The sequence below is a fragment of the Cornus florida genome, unplaced genomic scaffold (genome assembly GCF_030987335.1).
Source record: "Cornus florida cultivar Cherokee Brave unplaced genomic scaffold, ASM3098733v1 CherokeeBrave_3.0.0_Hap2_Chr10, whole genome shotgun sequence".
NCBI lineage: Eukaryota > Viridiplantae > Streptophyta > Magnoliopsida > Cornales > Cornaceae > Cornus > Cornus florida.
Genome location: NW_026775580.1, coordinates 63,914,304 through 63,937,030, shown reverse-complemented (window position 1 = coordinate 63,937,030; position 22,727 = coordinate 63,914,304). Strand labels below are relative to the sequence as shown.

The 22,727-nt window shown below is 35.3% G+C and overlaps 1 protein-coding gene across 7 annotated transcripts; it reads right to left on the bottom strand.

Annotated features, from left to right (window-relative positions):
• Positions 1 to 1,863: 1,863 nt before the first annotated feature.
• Positions 1,864 to 10,733, bottom strand: LOC132279764 (serine/arginine-rich splicing factor SC35-like). Of its 7 annotated transcripts, none has more exons than XR_009471390.1 (11): positions 10,562 to 10,731; positions 10,345 to 10,423; positions 10,145 to 10,224; positions 9,984 to 10,050; positions 9,571 to 9,645; positions 7,847 to 8,053; positions 7,567 to 7,753; positions 7,319 to 7,457; positions 6,914 to 7,060; positions 6,634 to 6,823; positions 1,864 to 6,511 (listed from the first exon to the last, which is right to left on the bottom strand). XR_009471390.1 is itself a non-coding variant. In XM_059781803.1 (8 exons), exons 1-8 carry the CDS (start codon positions 10,635 to 10,637, stop codon positions 7,452 to 7,454), a joined length of 777 nt encoding a protein of 258 aa, XP_059637786.1. In that variant the 5' UTR covers positions 10,638 to 10,731; the 3' UTR covers positions 7,202 to 7,451. The 7 variants fall into 7 exon arrangements, 1 of the variants encoding a protein (XP_059637786.1); XR_009471391.1 differs by having other exon boundaries at positions 6,634 to 6,802; XR_009471393.1 differs by having other exon boundaries at positions 6,634 to 6,798.
• Positions 10,734 to 22,727: the final 11,994 nt, after the last annotated feature.

Here is a 22,727-nt window from a genome sequence, read left to right as displayed (position 1 = left end):
TTGACTTCAACATCAGGGCAATAAAGTGATTATGCAATTGACTTAGATATAATAGTCTTTTGCAATGATGGCCATTTGAGGCATGCAGGTCTTGGTATTATTTCTCTAGCCGTGCGTGATGCATGTGATCACTTGTCAACAATGGGTATAAAATAAATAAAAATAAATAAAAAATTTGAAACACACGATACAGCAAAAGAAAGAAGAAAAAATGAAACAGAATTATTATTATTATTATTATTAGTTAAAAAAATAAAATATTGAAAAAGACATACCAATTATTTGCTCGGGCAAAAGCTTCAACATAATAAGTCTTCAATAATACTATAATTGATGTCAAACCTTATGACATGGGTGATATATATAGGTAATAAAATACTTCCGATTTGTAATAGGATTTGTGTAATTCAATTCAAATTGGAAAGTGAAGAATTACAACTCAATGTTGGATAGGAAAGCAAAAACAGAAACTTTACAATTCAAAGACCAAGTTAGATACTTTAAGTTTCACTTGAAATACAAGACAAGTCCGGTCAAACACGGGAGTTGAAGTGAGGACAAAGACAAATCCGGTCAAACGCAGGACTTGAAGTGGGAGCAATTTGTAGACACTAAAATTTCATGAACTTTTATTTTGACAAATTAACCCAACAAATATGGTCTCATGTTTAATTAAATTATTTAATTTGCTAAAACTTGGTCAACTTAAATTATTTAGTTAGCCCAACCAAGTTATTAAATAAAAAGATAATTATTATTAATAAAATATATTTAGAATAATTATTTTTATAGATAATTATCACAATATAACCGGTCCAGCCCAGTTATAATCATATACTTATGGAGGACACATGTCCTCATCCTATTAATCCAAGAAAACAATAGAGTCATAGAGGAAGGAGGAATATGTACAGAAATTGAGAAATATAGAAATCTAGAATTTCCGAAAGAAATACATAAACTCTTCCGACATTCATCCCCAACACCCAAACCTAAAGGCGAAGAGCAACAAACACATCAAATCGTTCTTCGTTAACATTCCACAGTGATCAACAACAAGCACATCAAATCGTGCCGTTCTTCATCAAAATTTCGTGGTGATTTAAGATCAAACTCGTATAACCCTTGAATACCAACAAAGAAGATCCAATTAGAGAATTCTTTTTTTTTTTTTTTCGTAAAAAATATTACATAGGATTGTAGTCTCTTTTTTTAATTGAAAAATCAACCTCCAAGTGAAAGCGTTCACTGTGATATTTACGAGTGCGCATATATAGAGAGAGAGTTTTGTATTATAAATTTGTAAGAAAAGAGGTCTAGAGAATAGATTTAACTTTTAGTTGTAAGGCATTCTAGCAGCTTCTAGCCATTGTTGATGAAGAGCCTAAGTAAGAATCTCATTTATAACACTAAAATAAAGTGTGTGTGTGTGATTTTTAATGGAATGAGTACTGTATATTACTGTATTACAACGTTGTGATGTAAGTTGAGGATTAGAATTGTTCTACGTTGTTGAAGAAAACGATAAACATGATCGGTAATATAATGTACTTTCCTTGGTAAATTTTAAATGACCTCTCTTATATTTAAAATGACTAATATATTCTTGTTCATCACTGCACAAGTTTCTACACACACCATAATCAGTACTGAGTAACTTTTTAACATTTAAAAGGAGAAACTCTAAATTAGAGCTTGGACCAACAATGGCAAAAGAAAACTTGAACTATGTCACGTCCACTTGACAGCCTGGTTGTGTTTTATTTTTTTTTACTTTATCTAAATTCGTATTTTGTGATACATGGTATAAAATGTAAAAAATAAAATAATTTATTTGCTAACGTATATATATATTAACCTGCATTACCTAAATATTAATTATTAATATTAAAAGAGATGTTCAGTTCAATTCTGGTGCCCCAAACATTCTTCCTACGGCATTTACAATAAACAGATCCACAAAAGACAACCACACCACAAGGCACAAGCCCCAACCCAGGTACAAAGGTGGGGTCAACCACCGACACGAAAACAAGAAGACTACAAAACACAACAAAACATGAGCATTGGTTAGGGACACATGGCCCACCAAATTACACAAGACGTGGCGGGTGAGAGGCAAATACCCAAGGTGTACCAACAGCCACACAACAACAAATACAAGCGCCAGAAAGTGGTGGGAACGACGTGTCTTAATTGCAGCGCCACACATAGCAAACCCAAGACGGGACGTGGCCGTCCACGATGGACCCAACACAATAGAACTCGCCGGAAATGGAAGCCCAGAAAGCGGCCAAAAAGTCAGCAAGCCGGCAGCAAGAAGAGCAACCCAACCACAAGACCCAGAAGCCGGACCCGGACCCATCACAGCACACCGCGCGTGAACCAGACGCCAAAGGCACGACGGCAGCAAGACGTACTCGGCGGAAAACACCACCATCATCGGGAAGCACCAGACACAATAGACACCGACAAACGGCATCAAAGGAAAATTATCCCACAAAGGGATTTGAAACCGAAATTCAAGGCCAAACGAAATCGCCAAAGGGAGAACAGGGCCAAGAACAAACCTAAAAGGGATCGAGAAACTCTAGATCGGAGGACCGGTAAGGCTGGAGTTGCAACGGCCGACGGGAAGGAGACAGAAGGCCCAAACAAAAGAACCACCGCAACGACGAACCCATAGTGCAGAAACAAAAAGACGAGAACCGAACACCTAAAACCAGAGCCTGAACAACACGGCTTCAATACCGGGATCAAATTTTGGTTTACGTTACATTATTTGTGTTCCAATTTTGGTGCTCAATAATTGAAGGCTTCCTTTATTTTGAATGGGATTGATTCATTGCAAGTTTAGAATTTTCGCATTGCATGGCCAGATAGATAGATAGATATATATATATAATTCGCCAATCACATCCTAAGATATACATTCCTATAGTTTGGTTCTAATGAAGCTCAAACGTCCACGTATCATCAATCTATATCATCAAACACATTTGTAGCACATCACATATTTTTACGAAGTTTAAAACAATATTAATAATAGAGCTATGCCAAAACCCATTAAAAAAAAAAAACTTGACACTACTTTCATTAGTTTTTAGGAATTTTATTTGATCAATCTACTACACAGGTTTACCGGGCCACGTGCTTTCAATCTTTCTACAGGAAATTTAATGTACAATTAATTTATTTTTTTTCACAAGTAATGTACAATTAATTTATTACAAGTAATGTTGCACTGATTTCACTAACGTGAAGAGGAGTGCTATCATTATTACTCCAAATGCCAATGAAAAAAGAAAAATAAAAAGAAAAAATGAGACCAAATGTATGCAAAATTAAAATAATTGAAGGAAATGACTGCCATCACTAGTTTATCGAATAAAATAAAACTAATTGTGATCCATGGAAAACATTTTTAATGAAAATTTTAAAACAAGTGATCATATAACAAATAACAACCACATCAATCACTAATTAAGGACAGTTAAAACAAAAATAGAGGAGGAAAAAAAAACACACACACTATGCATTGGTACACGATTAATACACAGTTAATAACTGGATTCATATCTATCATGATAAAATACAACAAATCACTCAACCTTTAATCCTTAGTTTTCAAAGGTCATATAGTACTGGCACAGGTTGCTACTCACCATTATTAATGAAAACCCAAACAAATACCAAATGAACTCATATGTACTACCTCACAATAGTTATCTGATACTCCACACCCCAAAATATATAAATGTATTTGTTGCAATGACCGTATTTCCCTTCAACTTATATTAATTTAATAAATTTATATCTTATTAATTAATGTAATAAACTAAATTTAACTAATATATTTAAAGTTACCATAGTTTTAATCTAATGTAATAGTTTAAATTATAAGTTAATAATAGACCCACATCCCTATGGGAGTGGTTTCGAAAAGGACGGTATACAGGGATCTAGTGACGCTCCTCTAGGATGATGGGTATACTTTGTCTCTAAGACGGAAGTTGGGGAAGGACCTATTGAACAAAGGAAAGTTTGAAAGATCCTGCTACAACCCTAATCATCATTATGCTAGCCGGTGGACTGGCAACCATTCTTTTCAACGTGCACTTTCTCTAGCCAATGCCTCATATGGAAATTGAACTGTCCGTTAAATTGCATAACAGAACAGAAGCAGGAAACTTAATGTTCTAAAAATATTCTAATCCTTCACCTGTCATTTCAAGTTGCTAACATGTCTAAGCTTGAAGAATAATAACATATAGATAGAAGTCAAAACAGGCAGAATCTAACAGGTAAAACATTACCATATCCTATAGACTGCTCTACATTTAGCACCGCTCTCCTCTTTTAAAAGCTAGGAGTACAAGGTTGATGATGCAACCAAAAACTTCACTAATTATTGACTAATCTTATCCTCAAAAGTTTGTTACAAAACTGAGTTGGAACACAAACCTAAATTTCAAATTTTATATCTTATGTTAAATATAATATAAAGTTGGATCCTTAGCCTTGATAAACAAGAACATTCAACTTCAGCTATCATATATGATGATTTTCCACTCCAAACGATTTCTAAAAGGATAGTCCCACGGAGACTTGTTTCAATCATTTTCCATCGCCCATGTACCACTGAATGGCTCAAAAGTTAGACCTCAAGAAAATAAGTAAGTAACAGATTGCAGAAATGTAGATCCACATACAACTCAACCTCCATTTATGAAGCTAGGATATAAACACTTTAAGATCTTATCTAAATCTAATTATGAAATTGATCCAATTTTTTCCCAAAAATTTCTCCAATCCATGCAACAATATATATATTTTTTTTTTATAAGTCCAATCCATGCAACAATATTAATAATATAAATTCCCTACAACCACCACATGGTGAAATTGTGCAAGTGATAATGATGAAACCTCTCCTATTACCCTCCCTCAACAACAAAACCACTAATTATCAATAAATAAAAAGGTAAAAAACTGCAAATCAGCCTAAAAGAAGCATAACAGGAAAGGTAGTGCAGTAGTGTATCTCAGAACTCATAAACCACAAAAAGCAATGGAAAAAAAAAAAACCACAAAAAGCAGCCATGCCCAACAACTAATACTTCAGAGAAAGAAAGACTAATGGAATGAAATTCCAGGCGCTCCACTGATAGAGGATCTGACCACAAATTTAGCCTTCAATGCTTCATGCTGGTCTTGACTGCTTTTAAGTATCAGCCAAGCCCAGTGTTACCAAAATATTTCCTATTAATGGTTCATATTTCCTATTAATGGTTCAAGTATTGTCAAAGGCACACTTGGGGACGCAACAGAAACAAATACTGCGCCTTAACGAGCCTGGACACTATGCGCGCCTTCGACAACACTGGTCAAGCCTAGAATTTGCAAGAGGACTTAAAAGCAATGCCTATATAATTTTTTTTAATATATTTAAGTAAAATTTCATTAAGAAAGCACTCGGAGGGAAGCAAACCCAAAGAAAACAATGTCCAGATATTGAAAGTAAAGTGTGATAGAACTGACTCCAACATCGGAACTTAAAGCCATGTGCAAACAAGGCATTCCCGTATTGCGACTTTAAAGCAAAGCCATAATCATTTCAAGCACTAACATACCAGTCACAATTTCTTTTTCCTTTAAAATCACCAAGTTGAAGACATAAGTTCCAACATTTTCACCATCCACTACAAAAATAGTAACAAAAGGAATACGATTCATACTTTTAAATTAGACTTAATCTGAACCAGTAAGAAAAGCTGGCAATGGAATGCAGATGTAATGCCCTAATACAAAAAGGACTTCCATTTGACTTTGCAACATAAAAGATGAACCAAAAACCTTGCCAAACACTATCACGTATAAATCGTAAGAATGGACGAGGAAATCAGCTCCAAAGATAGCTATATAGCATCCACCTGCTTCTATGAACTCGTGGTATGTGTGGGTATGTGTTTTAGCATAGGATTTATGAAATCCCAAAATCTAAGGGCAGTTAATAACAACATTTTTTAATATATTTATTTTATTTTATGGCTTAAATGGAGTTCCTATGCGAAAGAGCGTTCAACAAGCGCACATCACAGATACTGAAGTAATAATTTAACAAAAGAAACACAGTATAATGGTTTTATGAACAATTATATTTTCAAACAAAATTCTAACACAATGCAACTAATAAGAATAAATCATAGAAGTATAATTCAACCAGCAAGAAATTCACATAAATTAATGGGAAATAGGGTGTAACTGCAAAAATATATTCTAAGAAAATGCAAACCAAAACTAAAACTCAACCTCTGCATTTGCAACTGGAACGCAAAGAAAGAAACCACATCTACTGGAGCCAGCTGCAACACAGCTACCATACCAAGCATCACTCATCAACACCAAAAACAGTAGCATCAGATTCGATAGTTATCAGCAACAAGTGCAGCAACAACCGATCTACAAAGATATCAGCTATCATTTTACAGCTACAGCCACGATTTTTTTGCTGTAAGATAATGAACTGGTATCAGCTTAGAGCCATATTGGCAAGTGCATGTACGAAATTGTTTCAGCACATGCCACAATAGTTAACCTAAAAGCCAGGCAATAGATGAGGTAAAGTCTAACCGAAAACTGGAATAAACAAGTGGCTATGTATTCGTCGCCACATCCAACCTCATTGTAACGATGTACAGCATAGCAGGTTTCATATTAGAATATACATAGCTGAACATCTGGTCCAGCAGATAACTGCATCAGCTACCTTTGAGATCATCATAGCAAATAATATTCCTTTCTAGGCCCAAAATGGCAAAATCTAGAGTTAGCAAAAATCACAGGAAAGATGATCAAGTCAGAAGTCATAATCCCAAGTGACCTCAATATATCCGAGTATTCTAACCCTTACCAATCATGATCATCAGTGTCAATTTGTAAAGACACTGTACTTTGCAACCAGCAAGAGAATGATATCAACCGACAGCAGAGTAAAGACAGCATCAACAGCTGCTACATCATCTCGCCAGTCAGCCATAACCACTCTTCCCGGGCACAACTATACAAGGCCAGTACATGGTCCATCATAAATTAAAACTTCAGTTATCTAAACTAATATTAATCAAGACTAAGTAATATTAATCAACATGCATGCCTCAAAACTAACTGTAGGGATGTATCAAGTAAAGCAAGGATAAAATAACATCACAATGCGCACTTAAGCCACTGATAGTATTAACTGATGGTAAAGAACACAGAAACTACAGTCAAAACTACCTGCAGGGATGTATCAAGTACATAAATAAAATGTTATAACCTTAGAAATCCGCCTACAGCAATCAATTCTAGCATTCATCATACTGGCAAATCTGAAAATGTCCCCAAAAGAAGGAATGCAGCCAAACATGATACATTTAGGTCAATTCTGCATCCCATGGTCTGGTGCTCTCTTACTCCTGTAATGAAACAAAAAAAGGGAGATACAAAAACAAAAACAAAAAAACACACAATTAAGCGACAAACTCTTAACTAAAGTCAATAATGAGAAGTAGGTTCAGGACTCACATCAGCATCAGAATTACGTGGAGATCGGCTTCGAGAATCAGCAGGTCGACCACGTGGTGATACACTTTTTGGAGTAGGTGAGCGTTCTTTGTGATTGCGTCCCACAGGACTTACATCCCTAGAAGGAGGAGTCCTGCGTGGAGATGGGCTCCTCCGAGGACTCGGGCTACGCCGGGCAGGGGAGGCACTACAATATATGCACATGCAGAATTTGATAACAGAAAATAAAGGAACACAGTTCAATGCTGAAAATATTTGGAGAGAGAGAGAGAGAGAATACCTTCCATAAGACCGACTCCGGCTACGCCTCTCATCATCATATCTGCCTCTTCCACGGTTTTTGTGATAAACAGGACTTCCACTACGGCTCCTGCTACGATGACGATAATCTCTTTCCTTTCCCCTATGCCGCTCACGGTCATATCTATCCCTACTTCTGCTGCGACTTCTCCTCCTGGAATCCCTGTCCCTTAGTTCACCCCTAGACCTGATAGTCAAAACAAAAGGCAACAAATATAATAAAAAAGTGAAATCCTGAATCTTTTATTGAAAATTGTTTTAATTAATAATAAACAAACATTTAAAAAAAAAAATACAAAGCATATAAGATCTGAAAAATGTAACAGAAAAAAATTGAGTTTACACCATCCTGTAGACCATTTTCAGTTCATAATAAAACAAGCAGATATTCCAAATATATATATTAATTTTCTATGACAAAACAAAAACAATATACAGATGGTTTCTTTATAATTGACACCTTAAAAGATGAATGACATGCCCATACAGATTCTCTATCCCTGGTAGAAAAATTGAAAATTGAATAAAAAAGCAAGCCATACAAGTGTCAGTCATGTGGCTAAAGGGCACAGTTATCCAGATCTTACATCACACTTGCATATATGAAAACTACAATTTGAAAGTCTCCCAAATGATTTTAAAGTTCTTCTGCAACCACAATGCCCCCTAAAGAGTCACAGGAAGTGTTAATAATATGGCCACATCGACCAAATGGTCAATTGATTTTGATAAACATATTTTTCAAAACAGGAATTTTTATAAAACTGTAAACCTCAATTGAATTAGTCGATAGATCGAGATTTTTGCTGAAAAATGTTTATAAATCCAGAATGCCTCGATCAATCGAGGCTATGGCAGTGATTGTCAATCAAAAAGCTTGATCAATTGAACCATATAGACACACTTGCATGGAAACTCTCTCAAATCAGAATCCTATAAGGATTTTACTTACAATACTACATGGGCTTATAATCAGTAGGGTATCTCTCACAAGAGTTTTCAACTAGTGAAAGAATTTATATTTTTCGAGAGGGAAAGCTTTGAAAAATCATACAAAATGGTACTATATGTGATTAAGAGAATCAAAGTCAGGAGCAGAATTTAAATTATTCATCGGAGCATCAATCAAGTAGTTCGCAAAAAACAAGTTGATCGAATGTCTATGGTAATGGAGATTAGAAGTCCACGGATGAGCAGAGACTGCAGAGTACACGAGGAACAAGTCTGTCGATTGATCAGCAGCTGGAAGATCTGGGAAGATCTTGCATAAGTTTTAAGGAGGGAGAGACTAGGTGATTCTTAGGTTAAAGTCTGGTAACTTAATCTGTGACCTCTTTTTCATATAGCGGATCTCGAACTTCCTGGATTAGGTTTCATGGCTTTTTTTTATTTAGGATTTTCTATGTAAAATATATTATGTCTCTGCTTTGTTTTATTTATTGCATTATATGTTTCTAAGATTGCAATTGAGAAACATAATCAATTAATTAACTGAAATCTAAACAAGGATCGACACTAATTCAAAAAGTAAGTTAAAAATTAAAATCCATAAGACCTTTTTACTCTCTCTAGGTATAATTGGCCGTGGGCACTCTAACATATCAGAGAGCCTCGAGTGACAGTCTTCTGTATCAATCTAGAAACTAGTATTAGAGTATATTGATTGTAAACTTAACCAGAAGTTACTTTTGGAAGGATCCTCACCTCGGCCGAGGACTACGGCTTCTTGACCTTCCGCCTTTTGACCTTGATACTGGTTCCATTACCCTCCCTTTGTGACTGAAAATGAAAATCAAAACCAACTAACTTGATGACACATCTCCAACTCAGAGATACACTTCTCAAAATATATGTAGTGGAAATACAACACTATAAAGCTCCAAATGTACATGTGTGTATATATTAGAAACATACAAGAACATGGTATTTAGAGGTGGAAGAATTCAGGAAAAATAGCAAACTTTTCAAAAGTTAATAAAAACACCCAAATCAAGGCATGCTTGGTAACATTACTGAACAAACAATTTTGCATAAAACTAGACACATGACTTGAATATAAGAAAAGTCTATGTATATTAGATAAGGAAAGCTAACATAAACCGCACCAAGTGACTCACATTCGTTCAGCATTAGGTCCGTACTTCGCAAACTGAACCATTATCTCTCTGCCATCAACAATTCGCCCTAAAATAGCAACCCAAATACATTATAAGCAACACAACTTCCCGAGAATTTAGAAAGGAGTTCCAAAACATAACACAAGAAGTTCAGAACTTACCATCTAGCTTCTCAACAGCTTTCTGGGCCTCGTCCCCATACTTATACCGAACAAAAGCAAACCCTCGCGAATCACCAGTCCTAGAATCATCATATATAAATCAATTTCAACTCATCCAACCAAATAATAAACCCTATACACACAACTGACATTACATATACATATATTTGTGTATGATAATATGGAGACTCTGAGAAAACCTTCTGTCCCTGGGGATGAAGACATCAACGACCTTCCCATACTTATCGAAAAGGGGGAACAGATCATCGGCAGTAGTTCCTATTGAAAAACAAAAATTAATAAATTTGAAAACAAAAATTGAAGAAAAAAATGATAAATCAGTGAAAAAAGAAGAGAGAGAGATAGAATGTGAAAGGAAGAGGATAGATAATTGGTGAGAAAGATTGGAGAAATTACGGAAAGTGATGTTGAGGACGAGGAGAGAGTAGGTGTCTTTGATGTCTGGAGGACCAGATCTTCCAAAGTGCGACATCTTTTTCTCGTTAGAGAGAGAGAGATGGCCGTCTAGGGTTTGTGCTAGGGTTACGAATAAGGTGGGAATATATGCTGCTTGAAGTTGTAGATGACTACTAGACAGTATATAAAGAAGAGCGATGAGTTCTGGACGAACATGCCCTCGCTTCGTCGTTAAATTACATTACGTTTTACTTAATTGTGATTGATATATATATATATATGTTGCGTGTTAAAGTACTTAATTATGAATTCATTATATCATTCAATTGTGTCTTGAAATTATTATTGTAAAAAAAAAAAAAAAAAAAAATTAGTTCAAGATTTGAATTATTAATTTTTTATTTTTTAAGTTCTAACGTGTATATTTTGGATAACTCATTTTAAATATCACATAAGTGACAATAACTTCAATCACCAAAAAATAAACACTTAAAATTTAATAGAATATAAAATAAAATAAAATAAAAATTCTCAATTTATAATTCTAAAACTTCATTACTTAAAATTCAACACTTCATTTTCAATTTTATCAAATAACACCATGTATTCCTAAATTTTTCGCGGGATGTATTTTTGCCTTCTTGGATCATTTTTTTTATAATTTTATTTAACACGAGAACTGAAAAATAAAATTAAAAATGTGTTTGCAAATTTTCAAATAATAACATTTTAGATATTTTTTTTGAAAAAAAATAGGGTAAAGTACACTAACACCCCCTGAGGTTTGATAAAAGAACACCCAGATGAAACTTAGGCTATTTTGGGAGAAAGACACCCTCTTATCAAATTTACAATCCAAACAGAGCTTAAAATCCCGTGAAAAGTCAATTTTACCCTTCACTATTTAATTAATTATAATTATAAAATATCAAAATAATTAAATGACTAAATTACCCTTGCCCCCTTTCTCTAAAATACAGCGTTTTTCTCTCTCTAAAATACAGTGTCTTTCTCTCTCTATACACAGCCACAAAGAATAGGCACACTCTCTCTCTATACACAGCCACAAAGAAAGAAAATAGACCAAGAAAGAACAACACAACAAATTTCTTCAGTGTATATATATGAAACGAGTGGTATATATATATATAAACACAGAAAAAGAAAATTGGGTATGGCTTTTGGGTGTTAATTTTCAGGTGGGATGGTGTTGAAACGAGTGGTGGTCGGTGGTGGTGGTCCGGTGATGATGCTAGTATATAGGGGTGTGGGAGCGAAGCCGATTGTGTGGCGGTAGTGGTGGTGGTGGTGGGTGTTGTGGCGGCGGCGGCTGCAATGGGTATTGAAGGAAGAAGACGATTGTAGGCTCCTGAAGTCCATGCGATTTGCAGATCTGAAAACCACCGTCGGCGCCTTTGTTGCAACCACCGTCGACACCTCTGCCACCGACGACATCATCATCATCTAATTCACCAGTGTTATTCTCCTTGACGACAACTCGCCGCCGCCCGTCGCCGCCTTGTGTGTGTGGATATATATATGTTTGTATCTGTATACACACACACACATATATATGTGTGTGGATATATATGTGTATATGTGTGGATATATATATGTGTGTATGTGTCTATATGTGTGTCTATATATATGTGTGTGTGTGTCTATATGTGTGTTGGTGTTGCAGGAGGAGAGAACCGAGAGAGAAGAGAGAAGGAAAGGAATAGATTAGTAAGGTTTTAAAGGTCATTTCAACATTTAAATTAGTCAATTTAAAAGTTAAAGGGCAAAAATGTTAATTCATTACCATTGGGGTGTCTTTGGTAAGTGTATCAAACTTGAGGAGGTGTCTTTGTCCCAAAATAGGCTAAGTTTCATTTGTCTGTCCTTTTAGCAAACCTCAAGGAGTGTTAATGTACTTTACCCAAAAAAATATTTGGTTCACAATTTTTTTTAAAAAAATTAAATAATTGTTTTTGTAGTCCTTTAAGAATTGTTTTCAAATTTTTTAAATTCTTGAAAATTGATATCAAATAATGGAACCACACAAGTTCTCTCTTTCTTTGTTGATATATAGTTGTTGACGTTTTAGACAAACTTCAACCATTGGACCCCTTAAAAAAGTTTTCCAATGTAATTGAAAATAAGTTTTATAACTTGTTTTCTTATAGATGTTAATGAGAATTGTTGTTATAAAACAAAACTAGACATCCTATGAATGATTCTAGTTTTCATTGTGGATCACACAAATGATATGCCTGTTTTGGGTTTGAGATATAAAGCAAAGGTATGTAGATTAAATATGCTGAACTTTTAAGAACAATGGGTGACATGTAGTATGTCCACACACTCCACACCTCCCGTAACTCACAATATTAAAAGGAAGAGAAAATTAATATTTTAGTTACCAAACTTAAATAATGTTTTAAAAGTTTACCTCCTTTAAAAAATGTTGAAAGCCAAATTCACACATTATGAACATAGTAGAACAATATCTGAAAGAAAGTTTTGAGTATTTCTTTTTTGGGTTAATTTCACCTACATCTCCTTACCTTTGACCATATCCCACTTACACCCCCTCTAGTTTTCAAAATTCTACCTACACCCCCTAACCTTTTGATTTAGGTAGCAAGTTGCCCCCTACCGTTAACAACCTGACTGTAAGTGCTGATGTTAGCAGAAAAAATTCGATAGAAGGTCAATTTTACCCTTTCAATACTTGAAATGACATCTTTAACCTCATTGACTAATAAGGAATTACAAAACTACCCTACCCAAAAAAATATTACCCCACCACCACTATCTGTAGACTAGTTGTTGTCTCCGTGATGAGCTTAAGCCCATGAACCCAATATGACCCTACAACATAAATAACATGAAATTTGAAAAGAGTCCACCAAATAAAGAACCGAGGTCGCCTGAGACAAGTCGTTTTCAAGGCCTCACCCACCTTTTGAAGAAATTCTGGCGGTGATATGGCCATGGCTGACTCGTCCGAGAATTGGTTCGGCAATCTTTCCACATTCCGACACCTCTTTCATCATCGCCAACAACCACCAGATCGAAACGACACCTCACCTTCGCAACGCCGATCCTTACTTATCGTGGAAATCCAGACCCGTTTCCACCAATTTGATTTTATTAGTGATAAAGTCAAGGTTTCCTTTTGGGGATTTAATGGGTTGGGTGGATCCCTTTTCTAGATGAGGTGGCAAATAGTCAGGTGATAGATATGAGTTATGTGGTCTTTAAAGGTATTTGTTTTCTGAGCAAATTGTATTCCCTTATGAGTCCCATTGATATGAGTCTTATATATTGTTTTTCCATTTCATTTTTTTTTTTTTACTTCAAGAATAAGCTTTTTGGTACTTCCAGTCGTTTTAGGGAGATTTCGTTTGGTGTCTACTATGTTTCAATGGTATATAATTCCAAGTTTCTAAATTTCTACAGGGAAAAGGTACGAAGTGCTTTGAATATAAATGGTAGAACACTAAACTCTTGCTTCTCCACTGGACCATTTGGAATATAAATTTTGGATGATTCTATTTTCTCTTCATGCTTGTCTAAAAGGGAATTGTGGAAAGCATACTAATACTGATATATATATATATATATATATATATATAGATATATATATAATATATGCTATATAAACCTTTTGCTTCCAAGTTGCTTCTATTTTTGACTGCACAAACCGGGGACTACTATAGATGGGATGGGGTTGTGTTATGTGTGTATGTGTGTTTGTTTTTCGCAATTGGATCTTGGGTCTGCTAGTGTGTTGTTTGCAAAGGGTGATTGTGGATGGTGGCAATGGAGGTTTTGATGGTAAGATGGTTGTTTATGTACTAGGCTTGGTGTTAGACAAGAAGGGTGTTTTTGTTTTTTCGATTCAATTCTAAATTTTCATAAATATTAGTAATATATAATTGATGGGCAAAATTGTAAAATTACACAATTCCGTTAGTAAAGTAAACGGCCATCATAGTAGAGCGAGGTAGGTGGAATATTGAAACCTAGAGGGGGTGTAAGTGGGATATGGTCAAACGTCAGGGGATGTAGGTGGAATTAACCCTAAAAAAAAAAAAATCAGAAACTTTGTTTTTTTCCTACAATTTTCTTGGCCACAAGATTAGACTCAAGTATAAGAGTTTTCACCAAAATTTTTTACAGAAAAAGCATATATATATATATATAGTTAGAACTCAAAAATAAATAAACATTACAAACTCAAGTGGTAGATTGTGGTGTTCCTTATTAGACAACTTAAAGGTATTTTTTTATTTTTTTACTTTACTTTTTTCAACTTGAAACTGTTTAATTGAGTTGAATGTACACGGTAAATTTGTCCACTTATAAAATAATTTATTATAAGATGGGCATTTAGGTAATAAACCATCAAATTGTCACTTATTGGCATTTAAGTTTTTAATTTAGTGACTATTCATCTTTTTCTACTTTACGGTCCCTTTACATCAATTGTATTTAGATTTGGTCACTAAAATCTAATTTTCCCAAGAAAATGATTAAAATCGAATCTATCACTTTCAATATTAGAAACTCCATCCCTTTTTCCATTTTACTAAGGGGAAATATTTTGATACTCCTAAAGTTTTGATACGGTACTCTCAAATGCAATGTCTTGTATTTCCCATTCAACTTTGTTTTATTTTTTAAATATTGAGTAAAAAATGGGTGTGGTTGCTAATATGCAATGAATTTAGTGAAATCATAATTTAATTACCAATTTTTCCTCCGTATATTTCTATTTGTCAAGCTATTTTGCTAATATTGAACTTGTGCTTAAAAGATCATACATTTGTGTGAGCCTCCCCCTTTTCTTTTCTTTTCTTTTCTTTTTTATGTTACAAAAGAGAGAGACAATAGAAATTTTGTAAGAGGTGTTGCGCAACTGAAGCTATGATACCACCTATTGGTCCCAAATATTTTGGCTAACAAAAATAACCTTTAAAATATAAATAAAATAAAATAAAATAAAAAAAATCACTAGACAAAAATCACAAGATTTGTACTCAAATTATTCACAAACTTGAGTAAATAGAAGAACACCCTAAATACTCACCTCTCATCACACGTTGTATCTTTCTCACCACTTTATGTTTTGTTAGAAAGGTGTGTGAATGTAATTTGTCCGCAACGTGTCTATGTATATCACATTAGACTGCAACAAGTGAATGTCAACTATATATTGTTGCAATATGATTATACCAGAGTCATATACATTAAAACATGGCAATTGTAGGCGAAACCTATGAAGACTGGGTGCTTGCAACAACGTATCCTTTAATTAAAACTCGATCGGTCTTTTAACTTATTTTTATGGTGATGGTGCGTAGTCTGCACAATAGTTTCGTGGTGTGTATGAACTAAGATGTCTATCATAACTTTTCTGAAGTGGTGTGTAGTGTAACCCATCAACCATTGCATTTGATGGTGAACATGCAAGTTTACAAAACACAAGATATGACTGTTAAAGAAGTAAAAGTCACTTAATCTGGAAAGTGCAATGTGCTAGTGGGGTGAAGAGACACAACCAATCCAACATACGCCACTTTTGTCTATGAAGAAACATGACCAATTCAAGAGACACCACCTTTGTCTATAAATACCCCAGATTGCTATCATTTTAATTCGTTCATTTTTCCATTCTCTCTCCCTCTCTCAACATGAACCCAACCCAAGTGGATGTGGGTTCAAGCCCTATGGTCGAATGGTTCGAACAATTAGATCAAACATCTATAACAATGAGTCATATTGTAATTGGTTCGAGCCAAATGGTTTGGATCGAACCCAATTCATTCTTTATGTAGGAGAGATACATTTTTGAGTCAGAGAGAGTATTGCACGGAGGAGGTTCGCTGTATCCACGAGTTTGTAGTGTTGCTACTGATGGATGTAGACCGTTATATCCTGGGAGACAAGCATCACAGAATCCGTCAGCACTATGCGGAGCGTAAATTGTCTTAAGAATATAATATTGAATACTAGTCTCAGTCCAAATTCTTTATTTATTATTAATTATCTTATGGTATATTAGTATAAGGTTGGTTATATCTTAAATATCATTTGAAGCATATATTTTCCAACATGTTTTTTCTCTCACTGCCCACTGACTGATTGTCCCTCAATTAAACACACAAAACCCAATTACCCAAACAATACTCATAAAAATACCGCTCAACCAAATACCCTACTCAACCTATACGCGAATAACATACATATGCTAACAACACACACTTCATCTTTTAAAATACACCCACATTTATAACCAAGCACTTGATACGATTGACCAAGCAACTTTATCCAAATCACGTCACGCCACAAAAATGACAAACTTAAACGTCCAAAGATACTCTGTATCATGTATCATAATTCACTATATTACAAAACTATTTTAGTTTAGGTAAGTCACTCACTATATTACAAAACTATTTTAGTTTAGGCGGGTTTCCAAAACCCAGTACCAAATTACATTAGCTGCCAATAAATCTACCCAACCCATATAGAAAAAACATACATGGGACAAAATTTTAGTATCAGAGGAAAAATTACAGAGGATTTCTACTCAAGTTATTCACAAACTAGAGTAAATACAATAATACCCCAAATACTCACCTCTTACCACACATTGTATCTCTCAGAACCCTTTATTTTTCCTCTCACTGTCGAATACCCGATTGTCCTTTGTTGACTTTTGTGGCTTAATTTTGAGGTCAGCAATTACATCACCCATTTACATGATGTCTTACATCATCAACTTGTCCTCCAAGGTGCTTGATCAATAAACTATAGAGAAGTCTTTCTTGTGTGCGTGGACAACAAGCTATGTGATGGCTATAAATAGCTTGGACTCCTCATGGTTTTGGGTATCCAAGTTTGAGTGTGTTTTTTTGCTCAATATCAAGCAAAGCAAAGTGTGTGAGAGTTTGGGTGTAATTGGGTTTTGGGTGTGAGTCACTTAACCTTGTATCTCTTTATTTCTATAGTGAAATATTGATCTATCTTCTCCCCGTGGACGTAGGCATAGCCGAACCACGTAAATCCTTATCCCGTTTGTGTGTGCACTATTTTATTTTTTGTCATTAATTTTTCTCTTTATTCTTATAAACTCCTATTCGATCCTTATTTTATAACAAACTGATATCAAAGCTCGGTTCGTGTATTGTGTACAAATATTGTTCACAAGTACGGTACTGTACACAAATACTGTTCAGGTATTATTCACAAATACGGTACTGTTCACCGAGAAATAGTTTTTAGGGAATTTTTTGGAGATGTCGACCAGATACGAGTTTAATAAATTTGATGGCAAGATTAGTTTCAATCTTTGGCGCATTAAGATGCAGGCCCTGCTAACTTAGCAAGGTCTAAAGAAGGTGTTATCCAGAAAGGACAAGTTGCCAAAAACTATGTCCAATGAAGACAAGGACGAGGTCGATGAAAATAGGCGCAGTGCGATTCTCTTGAATCTAGCCGATGAGATGTTGTGTGAAGTTATTAATGAAATTTAGGAAAGAAAAAAAAAGTTATTAATGAAGACACAACGGCAAAGTTGTGGCTGAAATTGGAGAGTCTGTACATGACGAAATCTCTCAGCAATAGACTTTACCTGAAACAGAGACTCTACACCCTTCATATTAAGGAATGTATGCCTCTTAAGGAGCATGTTGATAATTTCAATTCTATTATTATGGATTTGAAAAATATTAATATTAAAATTAATGAAGAAGATCAAGCCCTTATTTTATTGTGTTCTTTGTCTCCTTCCTATAAGCATTTTGTTACCACATTACTTTATGGAAAAGACACCATTAGTATGGAGGATGTTAAATCAACTCTCAAGAGTTGAGAAAAATGTGTCTGGGAATAATAGACATGAACAGGCCGAGCGTCTGTTTGTGAGGGGAAGAAGTGAGAAAAAGGGTTCTGGTAGTAAGGGCAAATCCAGATCTAAATCTAGATCTCATAAAGATACTGAATGTTATTATTGTCACTAAAAATGGCATATTAAGTGGAATTGTCCAAAATTGAAAAATAAGAAGAAAGATAAAAAGGATAAAAATGAGTCTAAGGATAAATCCACTAGTAATTCTTCTGATATTGTTGGGGTTGCTGAGGAAAGTTCCTCGGATGTCGAAAATGTTCTTTCAGTTTCTGTCAGTGACTGTCACTCTAGTAATGAATGGGTTCTTGATTTTGGTTGTTCTTATCATACATGTCCCAATAGGGACTAGTTTTCTACTTACTGTTCTATTGATGGTGGTACTGTCTTAATGGGGAACTGTGATACCCCTCGGATTCGAGACACGGGTTGATCAGGCCCAGGCTCAAACCCGAGGGATATCGAACAATTAAAGTATTTTAAATCGAACACGGAATACAAAGTGAAATAAGAAATAAAATTAAATAGCTGGAAGAAATTAAATTAATAAACCTTGAATTATAAATATTTTAAAACCGATAATCCAAACCACCAATCCATACAACTCGGGAATCCTTCTAGAGGACCCTTAATAAAAAGTTTCGAACTGGAAATAAAACATAAAGCTAAATATAGAGAGTGGTCCTACGTAGTCGGTGGAATGGAAGTCTGTATCTGCTCTGCATGATCAATCTCTAATTCTGGAACTGCCGAGCACCTGAAAAATAAAGGAGTGGGTCAGGCCCACATGCAAGTCCTGATTTACTATGATCCAAACAGTAATCCGATACGTAGATACATCCTAGAAAGACTCAACAATATCTAGAGTAGTCCATATATGTATATATAGTGCACATTATAGGACGCTTGCTAGTCCAGTAGGTTTGTCTCAGCCTGAATAGAAGGTAACATGCGAATATGCACCCGAAGGGGAGCATGAGTACCTAGACCTACCAGGGAACAACACCTATGTCCAATTATCCACCTTAGGCGATATACGCGCCCTAACCATGGTCTTGAGACTCAAGCTCATACCATAGCACATATAATAAATATATAAAGTCCGTACTCCTAATACAAAATATCATCCATCTGTATAGTGGTCTGATATATGTATAACAAATCCATCCTGAAATCATAATAGGTCATTCAATTTATTTGATTGATATGACACAAATAGGTGATGGACTTAACCTTTATGGTTAATCCATACCTTAATCCAAATTAGGTAGGATTTAGTGCTTGAACTAATCCATACCTAATATGTCACTATCCTATACTGATACATACAATCCTCCAGTTAACATAGTTGACAAAACAATATTAAATAGTCATCAACCACATTCCACAGTATCCACAAGATAAGTTAATCTATATCCATAAACATTAGGCACTCAATACCGAGCCTAAAATCCAACTCCAATAGTGTAAATTGCTACACAATTTGCACACATTTACATTTTCCAACCTAATCCACGAATTGATACAATTTAGTACAATTTAAGTATCAAATAAACCCCAGTTAAGCATAGGGAAATTCAGTTAATTCACTATACTTCAAATACTATAGAATTATGATTTATATATATATTTAAATCATACACAACAACCTTGCCAAGTGATAAGCGTCGAATATTGTATATTCAAGCGCCCTAAATTACATTAACAAAATCCAGTTATTAATTATTTTATGTAGATTAACTCCATTTGCATGTTTTTATGCATTTTCAGGTTGAAGTGCAAAAAGGAAGCAAAAATGAGGCCTTGTGGAATTTTGAACAAAAAGGATGCCATTTCTGATTTTCTGGCAGCGGTGATCCTGACTTTTGTCACCATTTTCGACCTAGCAAACTCAAGAACTAGACTTCCATCATAACATGAAAGATTTAGATCTCTAAATCAGCTTTCCAAATCTTCAAGTGGTTCATCATTCGGAGTTCGGAGCAGAGAGTTATGATCTTCATAACAGAGGTGCACAGAACTGCCTAGCAGCACTGATGTACTGCCTTTCTCCCCATTTTCGACCAACCAGACTTGAGAATTGGGTCTTCATCAAAACATGAAGTTTTTAAAGCACTGAATCAGATCTCCAAATCTTCAAATAGATCATCATTCGGAGTTCGAGGTACAAAGTTATAGCAGTTTTCCCAAAATAGGTCAGCGCTGAGCAAGAGGAGCATGTTGCATATTGCACTAAGTTAGAGTGCTCGAGATCACCAAGCGTGTGCTCGAAAATCAGGCAGAATGCCCTTCGGAAATGGCTCATTTCAGCCCACTTGCACATTGGTTTCCTCAATGCCATCTTCCTTCTTTATGAAGTGGTTGGAGGTGTTCATTGGAGGAGAGAGGGTGTTGTTAGAACATAAAAAGCTACCCAAGGGCCACACAAATGAGAGCTTGATCTTTAGCAAAATAGAGGAGAGAGAAAAGAGCAAGGAGAAGGGTGTTCTTGAGTGCTACAGTAGGAGCTCGAAAATGGAGATGAGGATGATGCTTCTTCCTTCTTCTAGCTCACCAATGGGCAACTAAACCTCATCTAGGGAGGTGATGAAACCCCTCCCTTGTAAGCATGTGTTAGTATAGTTTATTTTTGGGGATTACAATGTATTTTTGATAGTCTTTCCATGATCAAGAGCCTCATTTTTGTTGTAATGAATGTTGAATGTTTATAAATGATTATTGTGAGTTATTCATCTTGTCTTGGATGGTTGCTTTTCTTAATCATATTGCTTGCACTTCCATGGTGACAATGGAAGTTAGATCATGGAATGGTTTTAATGGCATGGAGTTGGAGAACCTAGATAGTTCATGGCTTAGGGTTTCCCTTTGATGGGCTATACTTGATTCTTAGCTTTATGTGCATTCACCATTTAAATTAGGGCTTGATAATCCTTGACTTAGTAAGCATGTTCTAAGCTACATTTTAGTTTAGGTAGTTGATCATGTGAACCTTTGATGGTTTATTCTTGCCTTTCTATTTAAATAAACTTCTTAAGGATATTATAGCAACCTAGTATTGTTATGTATCATGACTATCATATATGTTGTTTTTCCCTTAAATTAATCTTAACCAAGCATGTGTATAGGGATGGAGGTGGATTCATTTCCCTAGCCTTCTTTACTTGTACTTCACTCCCTTGAATTCTTGCAATTTATTGCTTTATGCACTTTTAATTTCCTAGCTTAAGTGACATCCAACAAAACCTCTATAAACCCTTCATCATTCTAAGAATGATTCTAGACATTTAGGTTGTATTAGACTAGCGCAGTCCCTGTGGTTCGACTTACCCGACCAATAGCCCTATTTTACAATGATTCGTGCTATTGCGAAGGTTGATGTATAGTTGATCAACCGATCAATTTTTGGCGCCGTTGCCGGGGACTGCAAACGGTTTAGCAACCAAAGTTTAGGGTTAATTTTAGTTTGATTGTGAATATTGTGTTTTGTGAATATTCCTTGTGTGTTTTGATCATCTTTGTGTTGTAAGATTCTAGGGACTCGGAGCTCGCCGTGGGATTGCTAGCAAATTGTAAGTCTAGAGGACCCCAGGTAAGTCTCTTGACTTCTAGTTTCGCATTGTGAATATTGTGTATGTGTTTAATTTAGTTGTGAAGCCCTTGTCGAGGCTCTTAACTTGTTTATATTTTATGTTCAAGCATCGGTCCTTGTCGTGGCCATTTACATTTTCTGTCTTGATAATTGAGGAGAAAGGGAACATCGTATGTGGAGTTGTGGTTGATGAATTGCTTTGTTGAGTATATGCTTTGTTGTTGATGTTCGGTCGTAGGTCACTTTCCTTACCCACAATCGATTCTCCCATTGATATTAACTCTCTTGAAAGAACTCTTAGACGGAACCTTAGGGAACCCACTCTTCTAAGGGACCTTGGAACTGAATTCAATATAATGGGGGATAACGTAGGAAATCCGGGGAATGAAAGGGCTGAAATTCCTAATATCGAGCCAATGACTCTTAGAGATCATTTCATCCCTACCACCTATGCTTCTCCATCTTGCATAGTGATGCCAAACATCGATGCAGCTCAATATGAGATCAAGTCTAGTACCATTCAAATGATTCCATCATTTCATGGCTTTGATAATGAAGATCCATATAAGCATCTTGATGAGTTCCTTGAAATCTGTTCGACCATCCGGTTGAGAGGTTTTCCGGGCAATGCACTTCATCTCCATCTTTTCCCATTCTCCCTAAAGGATAGGGCAAAA

Bases quoted from the DNA above. Each gene is read 5' to 3' on its own strand.
- LOC132279764 (XM_059781803.1), bottom strand. From the start codon at position 10,637: ATGTCGCACTTTGGAAGATCTGGTCCTCCAGACATCAAAGACACCTAC. The intron at 10,225-10,344 runs GTTTTCTCAGAG...TGATGATTCTAG, and splicing joins TTCATCCCCAGGGACAGAAG to GACTGGTGATTCGCGAGGGT. The intron at 7,754-7,846 runs GTATTCTCTCTC...CATATATTGTAG, and splicing joins CGGAGTCGGTCTTATGGAAG to TGCCTCCCCTGCCCGGCGTA.